Source organism: Molossus molossus, unplaced genomic scaffold (genome assembly GCF_014108415.1).
Source record: "Molossus molossus isolate mMolMol1 unplaced genomic scaffold, mMolMol1.p scaffold_m16_p_1, whole genome shotgun sequence".
Taxonomy (NCBI): Eukaryota; Metazoa; Chordata; class Mammalia; order Chiroptera; family Molossidae; genus Molossus; species Molossus molossus.
In genome coordinates this window covers 35,969,435-35,995,307 of record NW_023425344.1, presented here as the reverse complement: position 1 = coordinate 35,995,307, position 25,873 = coordinate 35,969,435, and the positions used below count along the sequence as shown (strand labels likewise).

At 40.2% G+C, this 25,873-nt stretch overlaps 1 protein-coding gene across 6 annotated transcripts in view; it reads right to left on the bottom strand.

The window, feature by feature from the left end:
• The window catches only part of DCUN1D4 (defective in cullin neddylation 1 domain containing 4), a 71,226-nt gene that overhangs the window by 16,374 nt on the left and 28,979 nt on the right, over positions 1–25,873 (bottom strand). For all 6 annotated transcript variants that reach the window (XM_036279278.1, XM_036279287.1, XM_036279296.1 and 3 more), the window contains 5 exons: positions 22,911–23,025; positions 19,793–19,884; positions 12,309–12,379; positions 8,726–8,817; positions 2,420–2,528 (listed from right to left, as the gene is read on the bottom strand). In XM_036279278.1, coding sequence (XP_036135171.1) covers positions 2,420–2,528; positions 8,726–8,817; positions 12,309–12,379; positions 19,793–19,884; positions 22,911–23,025 — 479 coding nt within the window. The remainder of the gene's footprint in view (positions 1–2,419; positions 2,529–8,725; positions 8,818–12,308; positions 12,380–19,792; positions 19,885–22,910; positions 23,026–25,873) is intronic.

Genomic DNA, 25,873 nt, shown 5'->3' with positions numbered 1-25,873 from the left:
GAACAGTGGTTGTTATTCATCATTATGTAAAACAGCTTAATTCACTGTTATTTACTGATCCTCTCCTTAAAAGCAAAGAACTCTGCTGAATGCTGCTGGGGATACCTACAAAGAAAACACGTGGTCCCTTAAACTGGAGCAAAGTGAAGGCCTTTTTTTAAAAATCCTCACCCAAGGACATTTTTTCATTTTTTGTTCAGATAGAGCGGGAGGAAGAGAGAGAAACATCGACGTGAAAGGGACACATCGAGTGGCTGCCACCTGCACGACCAACCAGGGCCGGGGACAAACTGCAACCGAAGTACACGCCCTTTGCGGGAACCGAGCCGGGTCTCTCTGGACCGCAGGCTGACGCTCTAACCGCTGAGCCAAACGGCCAGGGCGAAGTTAAAGCCTTTCCCCGAGCTCCACAGCCAAGCCAGAGCGGACAGGAGCGCGTGGCAGCGGAGGCACAGCCCCCCCGGACGAGGAGCCGGCCAGGCTGTGTGAAAGGGGGAGCGGGGGCTCAGAAGCCTAACAATGCAGAGAGGGGGTGAGTCCAAACAGGGCTCTCGCCGGAGTCCATGGCAAGACAAAGCAGAAAGGCCAAAAAGGCAGGAGGCAGGTTCCGTGAACAGCTAATTCCACTTCACTACACGGGCGCCGCAGGCATCGCACAAGAGAGGACGCTTGGGACTCGACTGTAAGGGCCTGGAGGGGCCTGCAGACTGGACTGGGAGCCAGAACCTGGGTGTGAGTCCTGGTCTACCGCTGATTAACAATGGGACCATGGTCCAATTTCTCCATTCTCTGGGGCCCACTTTCCTGCTCTGTGAAGCAGACTGAACGCATCCCTGTCTGTCCCTCAGAGGTGCTGTGGGAGCAACGGCACCACACACTGGGCCGAGCGTCATGTGTCACAGGGAAGGTACTGAAGGCTTCTGTGAGCTGGAAGGTGGCCGAGAGACCCTGGGCTGAAGGCAGATGAATGACACCTGCTGCTGTGAATGCTAGACGAGAGAATGTGGAAAGACGGCTACTGGAGCAGCACAAGCAAGCAGTACAAGGACCTCAACCGGGAGGCCGCGGGAGATGCACCAAGGCAGATGCAACCAAAGGAGCCCTCGGGGGATGGCTCGGAGGCTCACCCAGGATGGGATGGGAAGCCCGGGAGGAGTAAAACGGAACCTGGGACTAAAGCACGGACATGTGGAAACTCTGACCCCCAAACAGGGAAGTTAGAAAATAAGCCCTATTTTCAAGCTGTAATGCTTCTAAACAAATTGTGACCCACACAGTAAGAAAACAGTTGACTTTGGGAGGAAGATAAAATCTCATGTAAAAAATTATTTAATCCTAGAAACTATGAATATATTCTAAAAGCATCCGGCCAATAACTCCTTTATATGTAATCATATAAATGCCATTTAGTAAAACATTATAACTGGATCTTACTATATAATTTCTAACACCTATGAATTTTCATGCATGTTGTCATTTTATTTGAAGGTTGCAATAACGCAAAAATTCCCAAGTGAGGACAACACAGAAAACTATGAATGTATTATTGTAGAGGCACCAGAACTCACCACCGAATAAATCTCTGGTGCTGAACTGGCAGAGCCAAAGCAAGTAAAATGTGAAAAAATTCAGCATGGTGGTAGGAAAAAAAAATCATTTGTTACTGAGTTCTCTGCTTTAATAAAAAATTCATTTAAAAAATGCAACCAATCAAGAAAACCTAGTCACCTGAATCCACTAAACACACAAACATTACAGAAAACATTATTCTTGAGTAAAGTATAATTGTATGAGCTACAGATTGTCCGTGAATGAACACAATGCCAACTAGTGCCCCAGAATCCTACCTATGGTTATCAGGCTGAAAAACAAGACTTTATTTCACTCCAATAGAACCACTGTCACATATTTTGACCTGGTTCACTATGTAACAATATGATCACTTTTCAAAATGATTAGAAATGTTCACTGAAATTAGGTTAGGTTTGAAATTCTAAAAAAAAAAAGTCAAATGATTTCCAAATACAATATAGCACCCAAAGTGAAAATAGATTAGATCTAATTAGCTTATTTCAATAAACTCAACGGGTGAAGGTTTGTTTTCATGAAAAGGAAGAGCTTTTCCAAGTTTACAGAAGAGCTATTTAGAATAGTGTCTATTACATGCCCATTTACAAGTTAGGTCTAAGACAATTCCAAGGACCAATAAGGGTCTGCCACTACAGCTTTTTGCTAACATACTACATTTTCCCCCAGAATCAATTGGTTTAGAAAGTGTACATGTAGAAATAAATTCTAACTAGCATCCTGGGAGTAACTTATTTAACTTCTTTGCTGTAGTACGTAAAAGCAAACCTCAAAAGGCAACAAAAAGGGAAGGAGGAGAGGGAAACATCTGGATAGGCTCCAGAGAACTCACCCGTGCAAAGTCAAATGCGTATCTGTAAATAAGTTTAAAGTTTGTAGAATCATTTAATAATGATCTTAAGTAATCCAAAGTATTTCTGAGTTTTTCTGTTGTATCACATCTAGAAAAACAGAATAAAGGCAAATTATAACCTGACTTTTTTTCTTAATTGGGGCAGTAATATAAAACATAATACAAAAAAAACCCACAAAAAAAACAATAAAAACTCGAGTTAGAACACATCCATAATCACCTGTTTTTCCTACGTTTTATTTTAAAAAATGTCAAATGTACAGAAAAGTTGAAAGAAGAGTAAATGAGCACCCATTCCTCATCCCCTCGATTCACAATAAACATTGTCACACTTGTGCTCTCACATACACACACTTTTTTCTGTATTATTTGAAAGTTGTCAACATCATGACACCCCTAAACACTTAAATACCATCATCACTCTTAATATTCTATCAATGATAACTTTCTTAGTTAACATACAACCCACATTGTCAATTTCCCAATTGTTCCCCTAATTTTCTTTGTAGCTGCTGCTGTTTTCAATCCAGGATCCAATCAAAGCTCGCGCATTACTTCTGGTTGTCATATCTCCTTAGTCTATGGAAGGGTGTCTCTCCTTTTTTCTTTCTTGACAATGTCATTTTTGAAGAGATCAGACTAGTTGTTTTGTAGAATCTCAATCTGTCTATGATTATATTTAGGTTAAACATGTACGATAAGAACACTACACATGATGCCCTTCTCAGTGCACCCCATGAGAAGGCTCATACATCAGTCTATCCCATCACGGGTGACACTGAGTTGATTCGCTTGGATATGGTGGTGTCCACTAGATTCCCCATGTAAAGGTACTTGTCCCCTCTGAAATAGTCATAATCTGTGGGATGGTACCTAGAGACTCTGAATCCTGCTCCTCAATAACCTTCCCTCGGTGGTTCTGCCATTCATTGATGACATAGCCTGAACTGTTTACATTTGAAGATGAAAAATGGTGACTTTTTTTCCCACCTCTATCATGCTTTCATGCTTACTGGCTGGAATTCTTCTATAAAGAAGAGTTCTACTCACGACTTCCCTTATTTTTTGGAGTTAAGGATTTTTGCTTTTTATTCAGTGTTATAAGCTACTACTGTCTTTATTCTTTTCGATGTACAAACTGTCCTCATTTGGGCCGTGGCCCCTTGGAGCTGGCCCGGCGTCCTCCAGACATGCCCCCAGCCGTCTCTGAGCACGTCCTCACTTCTGGTACAAGATATTCCAGCTCACTTTGTACTTTCCCTGCTTAGACTCGAAATCAGCTATTTCTCTAGACAGCCCTGGTGATAACCTCTTTTCACAGGAAAGTGACACTGTTTATTTTTCCTAAGGAAGTAGACTAATTGGTTATTTTTACAAACTAATTTTCTGTTTGTAATATCTGGCCCTTAAAAATGAGAACCAAGAGTTACCATCTTCATTGGCGATACTAAAGCTTTCCAATGCTGGATGTATTTCCTTGTGTATCTCTGAGAGCTTTCACCTTCTACTGAGTGTAGACCACACATTATAAGTATTATCAATGTAAATACTGTCAACACTTTATAAACTTAAGTATGGTTCATAATAAAACACACTGATCTATTTTAGCAATAAATTTGTGAAAGCTAACTACAAAAAAGTCCCCATGATCTATTGAAATAAAATATCTAAAAGCCAAAAATTAGAATAAATGTCTCATTTGTGAGTTTATAACAATTCAGAATGTCCTTTATTTCTCCCTAGTGTTTGAAGGCTAAAAAAAGAAAAGATTAAAATCAGACTATTTTAGAAGTCAGAAACGGCTTTTTTAAGGAACTAACATGTAAACTGAGAGCTGAAAGATAAGAAGACACTCAATGTTTTTGGAGGGGACGGTTTCCATATAAAAGGAACAGCACGTGCAAAGGCCTTGCGATTCAAGAGAACATGGAAAGTCCAAAGACGAAAAGAAAACCACTGTGTTTAGAGAAGGCAGAGTAAGGGGGAAAATGGTACAAGATGAGGTTGAAAGGGGCATGGGACCAGACCATAAAGATTCCTGTGGTGTCTACAGTGTTTTATTTTTTAATTGAATTCTAGAACCAGTGGAAGCCACCTCCTACCATGGGAGAGATTAGGATCAGGCTTGCATCTTGTAAAGTTCATTCTGGATCTTTGTGGAGAAGGGTGGGGAAGGGGGGAAAAGGGCCAATGGAGGATAAAGGGACACACAAGAAAGCAGTAAGTGGAAGCAGAACTTACTTTGCATTGGGCACTCTACTGTATGGTTTTATTTATTACCATGTATATAAATAAATAATATTGTATTAATAATATGGGGGAGGGTCAAAGAGGAGAGAAAGCTAACTCCAAAACATGTAAGGTCAAGGTCCCTGCCCTTCACTTGAAAGGAAAATTTAGGACCAAAGCCACAGGAAATTGGACAGATTGTGGCCAGTGATTTAGTTCAGTCCTGCTCAATGAGAAGAAGAGCAGTTGTTTGTTTCAACAGATTCAAGGACAGGAAGCATTCGCTTAGATAACTGCTACATAGTTAAAAGGAAATAAAGAAGCTGCGAGTCTCTGGGTAGAGCTGCAAGGCAAAATGTCAAGTTCTGCAGTATGTCTGGGAGTGCGTCCAGCCACCCTGGTAAAAGATGTCCCTATGTTTGAAAGACCAGAGATCTTGCCTGGAGTATAAAGCATAAAATGCCCAAAGTAACATTTCAATTTTACGTTATCTATCAAGGATAGTTACATGGGTTAGAGATGATATCAATAAAGGGCTTAATCTGCTTTAAAAGGGGCTTCATCCAACAGACCCCCTGGACCAACCCCCACTGGGGAAGCAGGCCACTGAGTCGCCAGGTCTGAACCACAGGTTGCCATCTAGTGGCCACTCAACAAGCTCATCTGCAGAAGCACCAGTTCTCAGAAAGGGCCTGTGAAGAAACAGGCTTGGGGAGTGTAAGCAACCAGCTGAGATGTACCTGGAAGCAGCCGTATCTTCAGTCCGTTTCCCCCTGCTTTTCTGTGTACCAACTATAAGAAAACACCTAGAAATTGTAGAGCGACAGTGCCACACTGCTACAGAGGATCATTTGTCAAAACAAAACACATTCGGAATCAACAGAAATCAGGACAATAATCCTCAAAACTTATCAAACCAAAGGTAGTTCTCCCCCATTACCCAGAAAAGGCCTTTACCCCTTCACTCAGTCAGTCAGTCCAAAGGTATTTTCCAGCCCCTACCAGTTCTATGCAAAGTTAGCTACAACTCTAACACACTTCTTTTTGTTTTTAGCTTAAATATCCCTACAAAGCAATTATTTTCAACCTTTTTCATCTCATGGCACATATAAACTAATTACTAAAATTCTGCGGCACACCAAAAATTACATTTTTTGCCAATTTGACCAAAAGAAAAAAAAAATAGATGTAATTTTGATTCATTCACACCAGATGGCTATGGTTGTCTTGGCTGTTGTCATTTTTTATTTGACAGTCTAAGGGAAAAGAGCTCAGTGCCCCTGACTAAAATAGTCTAGTATTACATGCTTTAAAAATTCTTATAGCACAGCACTTGAAAATTGCTGCTATAAAGCTTAATTCATCAGTAGTAGCCTTAAACCCGCATGTTGAAACAAGGTAATAAATAAATAAATAGTCAATTAAAACAAGAGCTGTACCTTCTCTGAGAATGACCTAGGGAGCTTGGGGACAGACATTCCCTACCAGCTGCTGTCACTTCTTCCGGGCCCTGGAGAAGCCACGCCCACAATTTCTCTACACAGTGCCAAGAAGACAGAGTCCATACAAATTTCTGAGTACTCACGTGTATGCCATATTTCATCATTTCACCTTCCTGGTTTTAGAAATGCTACCAGAGACACCTAGGAAATGGCCAAACTGATTCGAAACTATGTGGTTCCAAAACCCATGGGCTATTTCTAACACACTTCCACTCTAGAGTCCAAAACTTCCCATCTTTAGAGCATATAAATGATTGGCCTCTGAGTTTTCTTATTTACTGGGTATGCACACCTTACAAATACAGAACCTATTTAGTTCATTCATGTAGCATAAAGAGAACTGACCTTACTACTTTTGGATCTTTTGCCTGAACATTGCTTCCAAGCCCCAACCCCAAATGAACTTTGTCACATTCATCAGTTTTGTTTCCCCAGAACCTAGAACACTGTGCTTGGCACGTCACTATCATTCATATATTTGCTGAACAAGTAATAAATCTAGGGAGGCTGGAAGGAGGAGAAGGAAAAGGTTCTGAAACCATGAAATTGGTCTATTTTTGAACTACAAAAAACCTTACAGGTCATTCCGAGTAATTATCTCCACCTCATTGATGAGCAAACCAATCTCTGAGTTTCCTATCACAAAAAGAAAGCAGGTTCCTCAGTGTCTTTACAGGACCAGGCTTGTCACTACACCCTGATTTTGATAGGAACCCACCTGCCACCAAGCAGAGTCCCCAACAAAGAGCCTACGAAGTGCCCGCTCCCCCTTAAAACATACGTGTCGACCTCTTCCAGTTACCACACATCTTACTTCCTAGGTGGTGAGGCTTCAAAACACATGGGAAAGGCCGGGCATCATGCAATCTTTCATAAAGGCAAATGTAAAAAAAATCTAGAACTACACGAAAACGAGTATTATATTCTCTTAACACAAATGAAAATGTGCCTGAAAAAATGGTGACCATGCCCCCTCTGAAGCCCTGAAATAAAAACTGGAGATGACCATGCAGTCATCATCACAAAGACACTTCAAAAGAGCAGTCATCACACACTCCATTCAGAAAGCAACAGAGAAAGGCAGCAAGGGAAACAGTGAATTGAAGGCTAAAATCAAGGAGTTCTTGGCCAACATGACAACACAGTTTTAGAGATTTCAAAGACTTAATTGTAAAATTCTAGAGTATTCTGAGAGGAAAGTATATTTATAAAAAGGTGATCTGGCTTTTACCTAAAACTCATTTGCCATCAGACAATAAGTTGTTAGAAGTTGTGGGTTTTTCCCCATCTCTACCACTTACTCACAAACTACATCTGCCCTCCGAGCCTCTGTTTCCTCATTTGTAAACTGCACAAGGACCCAGCCTGACCTGTCCAGTAGCCATGAGGCTCACATGGGAAAGTGTTAAGGCTTCATAAACTACTCAAGCACAATGCAAATAAAGCATTATCATCAATAACAAATGGACAATGATACTAAAAGTTGACAAATCCCAAAATTATATAAATAAAAGACCACTTCAACTCCAATTTTAATCTAATAAAAACTGAAATCTTATTCCTAAAGTGAAAAGAAAAAGAGAAGTCATTCCAAATTCTAGATCAAAGCTATGCATCTTCCAATACCATCTGGAATGTTCAGTTGTCCACCTCGACTGTACCCTTCAATGGATAGTACAGAACAATTTATGTTTTCTGGAATGAAACTCTTAGCAAGTACACACATACATACACACACACACACACACACCACACACAAGCACAAAGTGAAACATAAAACCACTGATTTTTTTTTTTTTTTTCTTATTCTAGGCCAGGTAATACAAATAGAATCTTTATTATTATTACTATCTTTTAATCACTAGAGTAATGAAATTCCAGTTTTACCCTAAGCTAAAATAGAATATATAAAATAGAAGAAATCAAACATTTTCACTTACAAGTTATACTTTACTCCATTTTTTCTCACTAACTGTAAACCAGATTCAAACAGACCTTTGCTTTTTAAGCTCTAGCCACTAGACACATGTGGCTACTGAGTACTTGGAATGCAGCTCATGTGAACTGAGATGTATCATAAATGTAAAATATACATCCTCTTGTGAAGATGTAACGTGTAAAATAATGTATAACAGCTTATGGTTTTTAAAATATTAATTACATGCTGGAATAATAATACTTTGGATTAAATAAAATACATTAAAATTAATTTTATCTGTTTCTTTACACTTTTTTAATGTGGCTGTTGGAAATTTTTAAATTATATATGTGGCTCACATATATGAGAAAAGGCTGATCTGTTTCTATTGGGCAGAGCTGCTCTATAATATATTTATACTAAAATGAGTAATATACACTCACATAAAAACTTTAACTGCTAAAATTCAACCACAAAGCCCTCCTCATCATATAAAAACGGCACGTGGCCCAGTAGAAGTCCGCCCAGATCACCTGGCCTTCCTCCAGGCACTCATCCCATGCTCCCTGGGATCCCAGGGAGGAGGCAGCCAGCTTGGGAGAAGAGTAACCCCCCAAGTACAGTCTCAGGACTTACTGTAGAGAAGTCATTCCTTTTAACCATTCCTGTAGAGTAAAATAACCCATATTTTGTGCATCCAATTTCCAAGCTAGGACAAGCATAACTACCTGTTTAAAAAAAAAAATAGAAAGCCCAATCAAATCAGAACAACAGATCTCGGCAATTAAATACATTAACATCTCGCCAAATGCTTCTGTTCACGGTAGTTTAGGCACTAAAATATGAACAGAGTACCTTCAAAAATGAGTTCTAGTTTGGCAAACATCTAGAAGTTTGATAATTCAGTCTGCTGACAAGGGTTTAGAGAAACACAAGCTCCTATAATGCATGCTGGTAAAAGTATAAAGAGATTAACCTTCCCAGAGGGCAATTTTGCAGTATCTGTCAAAATTAAAACCAGTTATTGACTCAGCAATTCCACCTATAGAAAGTTATCTTATAGACAGATATACCTGCACATGTCTGCTAACATGTATATTCAACAATGCTTACCGTAGTACTATTTGTAGAAGCAAAAGATTAGAAACAAACATTTATAAATAAGGGACTAGTTATTACATCCTTCTTTGCTAAATGCATTCCACATAAAGGAATACTATACCCCCATTAAGACAAATAGAGTAGAGCTATGGGTACAAATAGGGAACACTCTCCACGGTTCATTAAACGAAAAGAGCAAGATGCAGAACAGAGTGTTAAAAAAAAGGTGGGTGGTGGAACATATACAGTGGGGTTCTATCACAAATGCATTAATGTGTAAATTCAACTGTACAGACTGGGCGAAGTATATAGAAGTAGCCCAATATTCCACATAAATAGCGCAGTGCCAGGAATGGGCACAGGTGGCGAGGCGGGGCCCAAGCTCTTCCCAGTGGGGCACCACACCAAAATAATCAAAACAGCTATGCTACAATGGTAGGACTAAGTACTTTCCTGTTTAAATTTTCTTTCATCAAATGTCAATTAAATCAGTACACATCAATTTTTAAAGTCACCAGGGGTTTTAGATTTCAAAAATCTAGATTACTAGTTATATTGCGAGGACTGATTAATAAACCAATGTTTCTACATTATCATGCACAGCATCACAAAACGATTGTTAAATAGGTTAAAAAATAGTAACTTACGAGAGCAATGGGCTACTTAGGAGAATTTCCCCAAAAGAAGTTATATGTTCTTCAAAATATTCACACATTAGAGGATTTTCTCCTCATCTCTTGAATTAACCCACATTTTCTCATTCAAACTGGGTATATTCTCAAAACCCTCTACTAGAAAGATTAAAAATTCCACATAAACATGTTTTAAAAAATGGTGAAGGCATAAGAACACAGATAGTGTACATGAAGTGTGTCTAAACTGCCAAAGTGAGTGCTCACGTGGGTATTTCTTTACACAAAACAGACCTTTTCTTATGATAGCTAATAAGAAGACTAGCTACTTAAATAAAGGATCTTGCTGTTACCTTAGTTAATGAAAGCAGCCTTGAATTTTACAACCTGTTTAAACTTCATAAGTTGTAAATATCAGGCAAGGTGAGAGTTTTAAATACTTTAAAGTGCTTACTCATTGATGTAAATGGCCTTTTAAAAACTATTTTGCTGCTCTTTTTTCAAATGTCCACATTTGAAAATTCAAATTTCACATTTCTGAAGTTGTGATGTATCCCCAATTAACAGCTTATCAGAATTTATTTAGGAACATTTTTTCTTTCTTAGTGATGATATGCCTTATATAACTTCTATGAGAATTGAAGTACAGTAATAAATGCTTTAAAATAATATTCTAAATTAGGTCTTTTAAGTCTTCAATGTGCATGTTTCAACATTTCAACACTATTTCTACAGAAAGAGAGAGCTAAAGGACTCATAACTGCCCAGAAAGGAGTAATATTAGCAGCTCTCTTTTTCTGAGTATTGGTATGGGGGGGTGAGGAACTTGGAAGAGCTGGGGTCCTCCCCTTTGTAGTTAGAATTAACATCAGCACTTCCTCGCCCCCAATAAGCCTTCCCACCTCTGGGCATCAACGTTCACATAATCCCTCCCACACCAGCAGCCGGACCCAGGCCTCCTAATCTCCTCACCATTGGCCCTGTGGCCCACTCCTTTGATCAGACATGCGCTGCTGTCCTCTGGATGGAATCCCTGAGCCCCTCTCAAGCCCAGTTCACAAAGCCCTGTCCACCTCAGCCCAGCTCTCATCAGGACACGTCCTTCTCAAAGTCCGTGAATGTTATATTCGACCTCTATGGATCGGATCAGGCAGAATACTACTGACCCAGTTGTCCCCAAATCTTTACACCAAGCTGAATAATTTATCTAGATACCTGAACTAGATCGTAAGTTAAAGACATTTCAAAGGCTCTTCAGAAAATTTACAATGTTATTAAAGTGGGGGAGGACACAGGCATAGAAATGTTAAAAACAACAAAAAAATGTTTTAATAAAAAAGTGTGAAGTCTCAATGCCTAGTTTTCTTTTTTTTAAATCCTCACCTGAGGATATTTTTCCATTTACCATCAGATAGAGTGGGAGGGAGGGACGGAGGAATGGATGGAGAGAGGGAGGGAGGGAGGGAGGGAGGGAGGGGAGGGAAACATCGATGTGAGACAGATACATCGTGAGACAGATACATCAACTGGCTCCCTCCAGCACTACCCTGAACAGGGCGAGGACTAAACCAAAACTGAGGCATGTGCTCTTGACCAGAATCGAACCTGTGACTCCAGTCTGTGGGCCGCCGCTCTAACAGCTGAGCCAAACTGGGCAGGGCAATTCCTAGTTTTCTTTAAGAGCATATCATACATTCATGGGCACCAGACATCCTGCAAATAGCCCGAATGAAGGGGGTGATCTTGAGATCGCTTCCGGATCATAAATTCATTTAGGTTCTAAGGCATAGTTGTTAAATTGGAGGCCAATGCAATATTAAACTACAAGGTTAATGATCCAGGGCATTTGTATGAGCAAAATTTTTCATTTTAGTGTAAGAGAGTACATGTGGGAACAGGAAAAAATATCCAACAATAACATGATAAGAATTAGGCAAAAATAATTAAGCGTATAAAATAACTTGCAATTAGATTTTTTAAGGGAAGTACTTAGGACTTTTACACTAAAAAGCAATCACTTTCTGAGCTAAATTTAAATAGAAGTAAAAGAGCTATGAAAAATTCTTGATAATTAAGACCTACTCAAAACGCTTATTCCAAGCCCTGGATAAACTCTACACTAGGCTGAAACCACCACGGAGGGAGACAAAGGGACACAACTCTGAGCCTCAGTCCCCTGCTTGATCTGTCACTGTAGGTATGCATGCCCACACCACTTTTTAAAAATCTAGTTTAACTACCTTATTACTTACTGTACCTTTTATATAACAAAAAATTAAACATGAGAGAAAAAATTGACTGTACACCATACCAATTACAACAAAAAATTTCACTTACAAATCAAATTAGAATTGAAACTTATTTCTTAGATTGCCTCATAAAAACTAACACACCATTACTTTTTTATTGTTGCTTTATATGTCAAGGGACAAAAAACTTAAGAAAAATAATCAACTGATTCACCCGACTTAGTAAGTCAGACTTACATTTTCTGGTTCAACACCAATGTCTTCACAAAATTTCTCCATGCCTTCAGGACCTACAACATCATCAGTACCTGCAGTGAAATGCAATCTTACATAAATTAAATCTAACCATGTACACTATTACTACTATGGTAGTATTATATTGTCAAAATATTTATTATCCACATAAACTAAAATCAAATAACACTTAAGGGCTAGAACTCACTTCTGAAGAGAGAAATCACTGAGTATAAACTGATAAATATTCTGGCATTTCAGTACTATCTTTAAAGGATTCTACTCTGCACAATCATTTAAGTCAATTTATTGCCATGTCCCTCAACCTATGGACATAGGAGGTATATAATTTATGTCTAAAGATAAGGCTGCCTGAGTTCAATTTCTGCTCTTCATTAAAGTAGCTGAAAGCTCTATTCTTATTTTGGTAATAGTTTCAACACATACGATAATTTTTGAAAACATAGCAAAGAAACACATAATATTCTCTATGAAAACTGGGAAATAACATAATTGTTTCTTTTACATAGAAAAAAAATCAAGTGGTCTTTTTGTTCTTGCAAAGGCAATAAAGCCTCTTTCTTTCCACTCTAGCTTTAGCTTTGTCTTTCTGAAAGAAACGTCCACATGTTCCAGCTCTACTTCATCTTCCATTCATTCTTCAACCATGTAATGTGGTTTCTGCTCAACTCCCCACTGAAGCTCTTCTTGCCAAAGTCACTACTAAACCCCTAACTGGCAAATCTAACAGACGCAGTCCGTCTGTACTTCAACTCTGCTACCTGACAATGTGAAGCAGCTTTCTTCACAAAACTTGTCTCCTCCCATGACTTCTGGAAGTGCCCTCTCTCATTTGGTTTTCCCCACCTCTCCGCTTTTAGCTTCTTTATGGGTTCCTTTGCTTCTCCCAACTTACTACATTTGAGGTGCAGAGTTCCATCCTTAACCCTCTTCTAATCCATGCTATAAACTCTACCTAGGAAATTTCAACCATACTGGAGGTGTCCGGTACTACCCAGATCTCTCTCTAGCCTACACTTTCCCCAGCTTGTGGACTGTCTACATTGCCTTATCTTTAACAGCCACAGTGAAACATCTTCAGTTCCAAACCTACTCCTCCTGCAGTCCACATTTTCAACTACCACCTCACTGAGCCCATGAATCTCTCCATGCCAAGCCTTTACTGTGTCTCAGCTGGTGGCACCACCAGAAATAAAAACCTGGGAGTCATCTTGGATTCCTCCTTAGTATAACTTTCCACATCCAATCAATATTCACGTATACTGCCAATTTTTCCTTCCAAATATTTCTTAATTGGGCCTGTCCTGCACTGACCTATTCAGGCTTTCTCCTCTCACTTAGGAAACTGCAGTAGTCTCCTCAGGACTGTCCTAATTCCAGAGCCTCGTCCCCCACCCCCACGCCCCGCTCAGACCCATTCTGCACACAGTCACATGCCTTACAATCCTTCAATAGCTCCCCACTACCTAAAGAAAAAGCCCAAAGTATTCCAACATCAAATAAGGTACCCTCTGATCTAGTGCCTCTTTCTCTTCAGCCTCCTACCCTTCCACCTTCAAAGTTAGTTTCTTAGAAACAAATGAATCAAATATTGTTGAATAAAAATGAAGATCTAGAAACACACACTTACCTGTGGTTTGCTCTGCACACACATCCTGACACACACCCAACACCATACTGCTCTTTGTGGCCTAGGCCCATCTTACCTGGCCGGCTCCTTCAGTCTCTAAAGACTAAATCAGCCAGGCAGCCTTCCCAACCTCCCTGCCCCACCAGCAGATCTGGATCAGACAGTCCTCTATGACCCCCGCCCCATGCAATGCTACAAATAATAAACCACAATGAATGGGCAGGGTGGTTGTTCTCAACAACGGAAGAATATTAAAGTCACCTGGCGCACTTGTGGGACACTTAGGTCACTTCTCTGCCTTTCGATACTTGTCTCCCCCTAAACTCCAGACTCAGGTCCTTCCTCATAATATGACTGGACAAATGCTTTTTTGGCATGCTGTTGTTTAATTTTACTCACAAAGGTGCCATTTTGTTACAAAATGTTTTGTTTCATATATTCAAATATGTTACCTTTTTCTGGGATTTACTTTTCTCCTTTTATTTTCCATATTTTTCTATGTATTACTGTCTTAACTTGATTATCAGGGGAAAAGGTCTTCAAATAAAATTTTACTTAATTTTTAATTTAACTATTTTTTGCTACATTAACACATAAAAGTGAGACAAAATGTTATTTCAAAGTAAAAGTGAAAAATTAAAATATTTAGTAAGCAAAAGTTTCCCTTCTGATCCCTCAGGACTCCCCAGAGACAACCATTTATTAAAGAGTTCCTTTAAGTACCCTTCCCAAACTAAGTTTCTACATACATGGAATACATACATATTTATCTGTTGTTTCTAAGTTTGTCCAGACAATTCTCTTTGGCTCTGCAGGTATACAATAATTCAATCATTTCATCTCCAACAAATGATCATTTCTGCCTCCTCCTTTCTAATATTTATGCCTCGTTTCTTTCTCTTAGCTAGCAATGTTATCTAATAACTTCCAAAACAATGGCCAATAATAGTGAGAGTGGCCATCCTTGTCTCGTTCAAATGTGAATCCAGTTAGCATTTTATCATTTGATAGGCTGCTAGCTTTAGATTTGAGAGCCCGTATACCCACACGTGCGCATTCATGTATGTATTACACCAAGAATACATTAATACATCCACATGGTAAAATGTTCAAATAAAAAAATACTGACTAAAACACAGTAAAAAGAGAAAGCCTTTTCCTTACTAATTAGGTATGTATCCTCCCAGACCTTTTTTGCTTGTATTCATGTATGTGCAAATATACAATGAAATGCAGTTTTAAATTTGTTTATCTATACATGGGTTCATGCTGTACCTTTAAATTATAAAGCTTGCTTTTGTCACTAAATATGTCTGATAATATTCCTGTGAGAGTCCCTATACATCTACTTTGTTTTTGTTAGAGCTGACACATCTTCCATTACCCCACTGTATGTGAGTGTGTGTGAGTGTGTGTGTGTGTGTGTGTGTGTATTCATCATTCCACTACTGTAAAGTATTTAGGCTGTCAGATTAAATAATAATTATTCTCATAAAGAAATATCCATCTATCCCTATCTTGCTAAGAGGAAAAGATGCCTTTTTGGTATTTACCGATAGGACTCATTGGAGGTGGTTGCATACAGTGGAAAAAAAGTTACCTTATAATTCTTCTTAAATTCCTCTCTTTGGTTTCCATTCTTCTAGATTTTATAAAAGCTCTTTCACTGTAACCTATCTTGAGCCTAGCCAGGCACCTGCATTTCCCATGCCTGTGCACTGGGCCTGGGTGTCTCCAGGCCGCTCTCCCCTCGCTCCCTCCAGCCTAGTTACTGCCTCCTCTCTCTGTCAATACTCATTACAAAGACGATGCTTCTCTCCTTGTCTATTTGCCACACTAGAAAATGAGCACAGTGCTTCTGTTGACTGCACCCCAGAGCCTGGCACACAGCAAGCCCTCAAAGAGGGTTTGCTGACATAATATACTGTGCAGCGGGGATGTTAGTTAGCCATGCTTTTCCTTTTTTCCACATTTTATGCAATGCCACTGTCGTATTAATTGTATACACTTGCCCTGTGTGTTTTAAAAGAACAAGTTTTCAATAGTATGATTTACAATGGCATGATGCTCACAAAAGTTATTATTTTATCCTAAAAATATTAAAATATAGTTTGTCAATTAACATGATTTAAATGTTGCCTCAAACATCCTGCTGTCTCAAACAAGTGCCAAGTATTTTCTTTCATCTCATTATCTTTCTCATGCACTTATTTAGATCCATCTGTAATCGCATTGTTCATTGGGATTATGATTATTTTTATACTGAATTTATCAATTCCCCTGTAGAACTGAGCAATCTTATTCTAACAAATCTCCCACTAACACAAAGTGGGTTAGAAGTGGGGTTTGAAGAAGATGGTTTAAAAAAAACATTATATCTAAAATAAGCTATGGAGCCCTGGCCGGTTTGGCTCAGCGGTTAGAGCGTCGGCCTGCGGTCCTGAGAGACCCGGGTTCGGTTCCTGCTAAGGGCGCGTACCTCGGTTGCAGTTTGTCCCCGGCCCTGGTCGGTTGTGCGGGTGGCAGCCACTCGATGTGTTCCTTTCACGTCGATGTTTCTCTCTCTCTCTCTCTGTTCCTCTCTCTCCCTCCCACTCTACCTGAACAAAAAAAAATAATAATAAAATAAAATAAAATAAGCTATGGAATGCCCTGGTGACAAGACACTGGAGATACACGTGGAAGGCAGATATACCGACAATAAACTAGAAAAAGTGGTCCTCCCATTTTCCTTCCCATTTTAAGCAGGAGCCCCTAACTGATTATAGTCAACCTTTTCATGATGGGCCAAGATCTTCCTAGTACAATTTCCATAATTACACCACACTGTGTCACAGAGGCCAGCAGGGCCCCACTGTCTCCTTTGGTAGCTTTTTAACATCTCTTCTTTTTTTTTTTTTTTATCCTCACCTGAGGACATTTTTCCATTTTTTTGTACAGATAGAGTGGGAGGGAGAGAGAGAGAGAGAGAAACATCGATGTGAAAGGGACACATCGAGTGGCTGCCACCCGCACGACCAACCAGGGCCGGGGACAAACCGCAACCGAAGTACGTGCCCTTAGCGGGAACCGAACCCGGGTCTCTCCATACCGCAGGCCGACGCTCTAACCGCTGAGCCAAACAGGCCAGGGATAACATCTCTTCTTTTGCTGACAGCTCACTTTGTCACTTAGCACCTGCTCCTGGTCCCTAATCTCATTTTGGCAAACCAAAAAACCATTCTGCTATAAAACTTAATCCAGAATAGAGACCTACGGTCAGGATCTGTAGAACTTCTATGATCTGCAAATGTGAACTTCAGGGTGACTATGAAATCAACATTGGCACTTGTGTGATTGATTTAACTTCTTAATCTTAGATATATTTCCCAAAGTGAAGTTATTAGATAAATTACTTGTGTAAAACTGTTTTTTTTTTCATTCTAATAAAAAAAAAGTGGGATTCTAGTTTCACATGGAGATCTAAATAGCAGCACCCCACCTTCCCCCCACCATCCTTTCTAAAGTCACACTAAAGGACCAAAGCACAAAAGGGAGCAAACCACAGAGAACAAGAGAAAAGAGTCTACAGTAGAGCAGGTTTCATTTATTAAATTTCTGAGAAGTGGATAGTGAGTTGACAGGCATTTTAAAAAAGTAATTAGTCCACATCCCAGAATGTGCAGAGCTGGGGTTAACTGGCCAGGCAGAAGCTGGAGAGCTGGGCTCAGGCCACAGAAGCCATGGATAGCAGACAGCAAGGAGTGGAGGGAGAACTCTGGGAAGAACTGAAGGTCCATCCATGTGAAACAGCTGCACACCAAGGCCCCTCCGCCCCTCCACCCCCTCCAGATTAAAGTACAGGAGTCAGCCCAAACCAGCTCTGCTAGGGAAAGCGCACACACCGTGGTTGGTAAAGCTCTCCTCGTTCCAAGGGGGCTTGGCCTCACAGATCACTCCAGACTCATCCTATAGCACAACCCGTAAGTCACCCCTGAATAATACTGATCTATAATTTTTATTCATGTGGTTGGGATATTAAAAGTGAAACAGGTACCACTTGGGGATTTTGATTACTCCCAATGTCGAACCATTTTCCCTACTGATAAGATACAGGGCAGAAAGGAAAAGGGAGGAGACAGATATAAAAACAAAGCAAGCCACACACCCCCAGCAACATCTTGCAGGATGGACTACCAGGAACCACCCAGCAGGGAGCTCAAGGAACCTAAAGAATGTGGCTTAAGCTTTATCCCAAATGTCATCTTTCTGAGCCAGAGAAAAGCAAACAAGAAGGAAAATTGTAGCCTGCTCGCTTTTTAAAGAAAACAGAAGTATGAATTATACTATGGAAAAATTTATGCTTACTTGCAAAGGAAGACACACAAAAAATCAAAATAGCTGTGCTACAGTGGTGGGATTAAGTGTTCTTTTTATGTTTAAAATTTCCTTTTTATAATTCATTTCATAACAATAAATGTGAGCCAAGAAGAAAGCAAAAGATCTTCATAATCAAAGTGATACAAATATGAGATAACTCTTCACTCATTCAGTATCCACGTACCAAACACTTTCACTTAGGAAGACAAAATGTCTTCAAGAGATTCATGTCCTTATGACATTAATGTGAAAACAGATAAATTCTAATACTCAGTAAGTGTACTAGTGTTCATGCCCAGCAAACAAAATCAGCTCAAACCAGTTCAAGTAATGAAGGGGAATTCACTAGAAAGATACTGAGGTAGCTCATGAAAATCCAGTGAACTACAGGAAATCGGATCACATCCTTTCAAGTCCACACCAGAAGAGAAAGATTCTTCCCCCAAGCTTCCTGATAATTGCAGGAAATTTTATCTGACTGGCCTGGCCTTGATTACCTGTCAGCCCCTAGAACAATCTCTGTGGCCAAAAGGGGCAAGGGTCTTATCAGAAAAAGGATGGGAGGCGAGGGGGGATGGCAAGATCAGGCCATGGGAGGAATCCTCACTTTGATACCAAGTAAAATGTATCAGAACTAGTTATGAACAATGTCCTGGAGAAGTACAAAGGCTATTAAGCTAATCAGGGGCTTTAAAGTTGTACAGCATCTTGTGAGATGGAAAAATGGAAAAAAGCACTCCAGACAAAGGGATGGCAGAGAACTAGTCCTTTAATCCTGTAGGTAGCAGGGATCTGTGCTGAGGTGGGGCGGGGTGGGGGAGGATTGATGACAAGAGTGTTGTTCTGAAGGATGCTGGGAAAGTCAAGTAGATAGAAAATAAGTCAGGGAAGAGGAATGGTAAAAGAACCTCCAGCTCAAACTTGTCTGAAAAATTTTCCTTCTCTCTCTTTTATCCCATACACAGCTACAAAAACAACCAAACCCTAGATTTCAGTATTACACTAGCCAACCAATTATAACGTTGTAAAAATGGGACTGAATTTAACACATTTAAATGACAAAACAAACATTTTCTGCCAAGTGATCTTTCAAAATAGACACTTAATATAAGAAATTCTGTTGCACTACAGAAAGGTTCCAAGCAGCAAAGCTTATTTTAACTTCGATGTGTAAACCAAATAATCACCCCTTACCAGCATTTGAATAGGTTTCCTAGCAATCCAAAGTATTTCTCCCGAGTGCATTTCATCTTTTCAATTTGCTTCTAGTGTTCGGAATTCTTTGGCCTAGCTGCTGGCTATAAATAGGACATTTGGTGATTTGTTTCAACAATGTTCTCTCCCCCAAACAGGGGGACACACACACACACACACTCACCAAATTCAGAAAGGACACATTTTTTTAATTTCCTACTCTCCTCCATAGTTGTTCCTATTTTCATGAGGATGGTCTTAGATGATATAATTGATTACCTACCTGCATATTCATAGAACCACTCTAAGCACCTCTTACTTGAAAAAGCTTCTTCTTCAGTCTTTATTCTAGTTGAATCATATTTTCTATACATGCTAGAAATTGAGAAAGCAGTTTTAAGTTATTTAAAGATTCTGAATCAAGTAGCAGATTATTCATTTACCTAAACCACATATCTATTTCATCTATTTCAAGTATATTTTTAATATTTTACTTCCTGCATTTGGAAGCTTCCGCTTTTATAACTACAGTTTTAAACAGTCACACCCAGGTTTTCTCTGATTAACAAATAATCATTAAGAACTGAATAGAACAGGTATTTAAAAGACGTTCTTCTACCTCACTAGCCAGAACTAAGCACAGCATGATAGTGAGATACAGCAAGAAATGTCTGTGGTGTTTTCTTCAACTGAGGACCCTACAACTCACTCCTCTCACATTAAGTTCTCCCGATTTCTGTAACTTATGAGTCAGGCGGGGCACAGAGCACAGACTAAGGAAGACCCTATCAATATTAGACACCTCAAGGGAACATTAAGAAAATAAAAAGAAAGCTCAAACTATGTTCAAGCGTCCAGGAAAAAAAAAAATGAGGTGTTCACTTGGATGTCTCTTCACTAGGATAACCTTAAAACCTCGGGAGGGAGAAATTCAGAGAAACCCTGGCTTCGCTATTCTCTTACTATTCCCTGCTATGGTGGACACAGCCAGCAGGAGCTGAAGAACTAAACTAGGAAGCACGGCAGCCTCCTCCTACAACACTGTGTGACCTTCAGCAAGAATTTCTTACTACACGCTGACTGGGGCTGAAGACGGAAGTATTCCCTGCTTGGGGAGGGGAGAGGAGGCGTACCTTTACAAAGAGTCATTTGGACAGAAAAAATATGAGTATATACTTTTCTTACCCTTATTTATATATAAATTGCCTAGGTATAAATTTATAAACATTTATGAATATAACTTTCATTTACATAGTATATAAAAATCATATATAATTCTTTTCTAATGAGTATTTATTCATGACCCACACATTTGCCAGAATATCTATGTATACCTCTGATTAGAGATTCTGAATTTCAAAATGAAAAAAAAAAAGCATGGTTATAGGGGGGTAAGATATTGAAACTGCAAACCACCAGTTTTCTTTTCTTCGATAAAAAGTAGCCAGTATACCTGTAAACAAAGGTGGATACTGTCCAAGGGTTCAAACAGATATGCCTCTATCCTGGGCCTGAACATTCCTCTCTCAGCTCAAAGAATTTTTTTTGGTACATGCCCCTAGCGGGAACCCAGGACTCTCTGGTCCACAGGCCGACGCTCCACTGAGCCAAACTGGCCAGGGCTCAGCTCAAAGTCTTTAATTGGTCAATAATCTAGAGACCTGTATATGACACTGTAATGTTTGAATTGCTTAAACATACTCTATAAACAAAAGGATAATGAAATATCACTCAGCCAGTAAAAGAAAAAAAACACATATGCTATAACATGGATAAACCTCAAAAAACATTAAGCTAAGTGAAAGCAGCAAGACACAAAAGACGACTTATATAAAATGACCAAAAAAGGCAATCTGTAGAGCTAGAAAGTAGATTCATGGTTGGCTGGGGTGGGGGGACGGGAACAGGGAGTGAGTGTGAACGGGCTGGGCATCTGGGATCTAACTGGGATGATGGAAATCTTCTAAAACCAGTTTGTAGTGATGGTTGCACAACTCTAACAACTTAGTGAAAAATCACTGAATTTGTACACTTAAAATGGACGAACATTATAGTATGTAAAAAAAAGACCAAGAATGAAATTCAGATAATGCTATGTATAGTTCCCTTAGCCTTGGGTGTCTATGTAAATGCTGTCAATAAGAGTACCTCATACCCTTCTGTAATTCCACTATCAGTTTTGAAATGGAGTTATCATTCTAAATTATATTAGGCTGTGGTGAAAAGACAATAAACACCATACATAGTCACAACATGCTATGTGATTATTAGAATTTAACAATCCCTGATAATCATATCTACACCACCAAGGAAGTATCAAGTAACCTGAAAAGCACTGGTCTACACATGCTGGTGATTATCTTCTAAATCACCACTATATTTTATTTTAGATATTTTCTACTCATTTGGGTTATGAACAGTGACATTTTCAGAGTCCCTCTCCCTATCCCTCCAACTGAGTTGTAGCATATTAGTAGTATCATAGCAAGAAGGAAACAGAACCATCCTTGATTTATAGATGTGAAAATTAAGGTCCATTGGTGAATTGAACGAGAGCCAGAATAAAGGGAGACAGAAAAAGGCAGAAAGAATTAAAAATCAGGGTGAGCCCGGCCGGTGTGGCTCAGTGGTTGAGCACTGACCCATGCACCAAGAGGTCTCTGGTTTGATTCCCAGTCAGGACACATGCCCAGATTGTGGGCCCGATCCCCAGTGGGGGGCATGCAGGAGGCAGCCAGTCAATGTTCTCTCTCATCAATGTTTCTCTCTCTTCCTCTCCCTCTAAAAAAATCAATAGAGGAAAAAAAAAATCAGGGTGAAAGAATAAAGATGCCTAAAATAAACAAGTCCAACAGACCTTTGTAGCTACCAAAATTAACAGTTCACTTGTATGAAGGAGAAGTGCTTTAAACAAATTTTCTAACAACTTTGTCCCTAACAAATTCTCACTCTTCGGAGAATAAACCTCAGCTCAGCTATACTCTCAGCAGGCTCAGAGCATTCAGCACAGGCTTCTCTCTCTGCCACTCAGCCCAGGTCCCCTGCAGAGGCAATTGCAGGATTCCTGTGGTGGTATTCAGTGAGAACACGTACCAATCCTGTGGTCCTCAACGGGCACAGACTGCAAGCCCATAAAAGGAAAGAAAGAAACTCTACACCAGTTTTGGTAGATCAGCGGACTAAAATTTTAATTTCTGAGAACTCAAATTACCTTATGTGTTTTTATTTTATAACTCACACATAAAATAATATGAAATAATTACACTTTGAAAGTTTGCCTGGCAGAACCAAAACAATGTTCCAGTTGGCATTTGTACACTTAGAAGACCCACAAGGACAAGGTAGAATTGTGCCTCTTTGACACCAAAATCATCAATTTTGACCTACTGTCTGCGCCATACCTATCATGTCTACTTTTCTTGGCAGACAGATCATCCCCGGAGGCAGGCCTTCTCTTTTTCCTTGGTGGCATCACTTTACTGAAGCAGTCCGCAGAACTACAAGACCGCAGGCTTCCTACAAAACAAGGAGTCAAAGGGCACAAGATTAGGGCATGCCACATCACACTTCCAAAAAATACCCCTACAAACAAGGAACTTTCATGGCTGGTACTGCAAAGGGTTTAGATGCTATCTGTAAATACTACGAGGTGAGAGAAAAAACTTTTTAGTTTTTCTTCGAGAAAATGTTATAGTCAAGAATAAACCTACCAGTGACACAAATAAGTTAAGACCTTCCCCCCAAAACCACACCAGAAATAGAAATTATCACAACTTCAATTTGCTCTCCAAACATACTAATATAAATCATCTAGGCTTTCAGCTTCTCTTACGTGCCAATGTTCCTTCAAAAGGAACTATGTTGCTATTTCCTGCATGTACTTCATTAGGCAAGGCCAGGCCAACCAGTCACCTTGAATCCAAACACACATAAGAGCCCTGGCCGGTTTGGCTCAGCGGTTAGAGCATCGGCCTGTGGTCCAGAGAGACCCAGGTGTGGTTCCCGCTAAGGGCATGTACCTCGGTTGCCGTTTGTCCCCGGCCCTGGTTGGGTTGTGTGGGTGGCAGCCACTTGATGTGTCCCTTTCACGTTGATGTTTCTCTCTCTCTATCGCCCTCTCTCTCCCTCCTACTCTATCTGAACAAAAAAATGGAAAAATGTCCTCAAGTGAGGATAAAAAAAAAAATAATAAAAATAAATAAATAGATAAATAAATAAATAAAATACATAGGAGTATCAGCCCTGACATGCTTAAGCTTCAATAGATATCTGGTCTGGGGTTTAAAAGGGAAAAAAACAGAATTTGGATTTTGGGGGAAGAAGCCTAACATGATCTTGAGCAAAATTTCCATAATACTATGCAGTTTGAGGGTGTCGGGGGGGGGGAACATCTGTAACAAAAATAAATTAATAAAAATTGAAAAAAATAAAATATTTAAAATAATAATAATAATAATATGTAGTTTGTTTCTGCCACCTGAAAAAGGATTTGCCACTTTCATTCACGGTTTTCACAAGTATACCTTTCATTTGGTAAAAATTATTAAAATGTAATAACAACAGACAATAACAATACGGAACGCTTATTGAGACCTTACTGTGAGCCAGGTCCTGTTCTTAACACTTACATGTATTAACTCAATCTCCTAACCTCATAATAAGCTTATGAAAAAAGAATCATCATTACTGCCGATGCAGATGAGAAAATGAAGGCAGAAAGAATTAGGTGGGCCCTGGTCAGTTTGCTCAGTGGTTAGAGCGTCAGCCTGCGGACCAGAGAGTCCTGGGTTCAGTTCCCGCTAAGGGCACATGCCTTGGTTGCGGTTTGTCCCTGGGCCCGGTTGGGGTGGCATGGGTGGCAACCAGTCGATGTGTCTACCTCACATCGATGTTTCTCTCTCTCTCTCTCTCTTCCCCCCTCTCCCTCCTGCTCTATCTGAAGATAAATGCAAAAATGTCCTCAAGTGAGAATAAAAGAGTTAGGTGGGTGGCAAAATTGGGATTCAACCCCTGACAGTCTCACTTCAGACTGAGACTGAAGCAGCCCAGCAGCAAAATCCAAGTTCTCTGCCACTCCTTAGTATCCCCTCCACTAGACCATAATAGTAGAGGCTGAGAAGCAAAGAGAGCTAAGGGCAGAGCCGTGGAGAGAGTGGAAAATCAAGGGGCTGGGAAAAGAAGGTAAAAACCTGGGTAGGGAGAACACCTAGGGGAGGGTAATGTTCTAGAAGCCAAGGAAGAGAGAATGTTTCAAGGAGGGAGTGATCAGCTGAACACAGAAATCAGCTCAGAAAGAAGTGAAGGCACCCCCTGAATTTAGCAATCAAGTCCAAGTCCAGTAGCAACGGGTTAGTGACAGTGGAGGCTAAACTGCAGTGGGCTGAGGAAGGGTGTGAGGTGAGGGAGTGAACATACTGAACGTCAACAACTCTTTCTAGAAAGCTGTTCAAAAAGCAGGGAAAACATTGTCAGTAGCTAATAGTCACAATCCTGGGCAATGCTCAGGGCTAGAACCTAAATCCTGGTTCATACTTAGGCTTCCACCATTGTGCTAAGTTACCAAGGTGATATGCTTCAAGAAAATAGCAGCCAAAAGTACTATTCTGTTATAAAACAAGACAACTAAATGAGGTGTCTGCCTAGTGCCAGGTACTGGACAATATATGTGTTCAAGGACCCTACTTGCTTCTTCAGCAAAGAAGCAGATTCCAAACAGGGCTAAAAAGACGACCCTCAGCCACATTCTTGGGGGCCCAACCAGGCACTGTCCTTCGGACGCTGGGGCAGGGAGTAGAGGATTCTTCCGAGACACAAGGTGCCCCCATATTTCTCTCCCTGCCACAGCAGCAAGAACTGGAAGAGAACGGACCAGAGAAGGTGCTGCCCACCACCAGGAAGCACCTCATTCACCTTTCCTCTGAAGTGGTCCTGTTTACAAACAAAACTAACGCATTCAGAAAGGTCCCAAGAGCTGCAGAGTAACCCAAGCATTTGCAGACTGCCAACATATAAGAAAAAGTCTTATTCTTGCCCACTAGTGCCGTGGGCTGGGGCTCGCAATATGAAAAAGTGCACGCCATAGAGGTGAAGAACCTGCAACACTGCTCAGAAGTGACAGTCTGCCTGAAATCTCAAGTCCTGCCGTGGATGTGTGTGTGAAGGACAGACATTGCCTTACAGTCATGGTCACAGTCTGGTTCTGAGCGTCGGCTCTGGCAGTGGCCTCCACCAGTGTATTCAGAACACAGAGGGAAATGCACCGATCTCCTCAGCCCATGGGACGATGAACACTATTTTTAATGTCTTGCCCTGGCCAGTTTGGCTCAGCGGTTAGAGCGTCGGCCTGTGGTCCAGAGAGACCCGG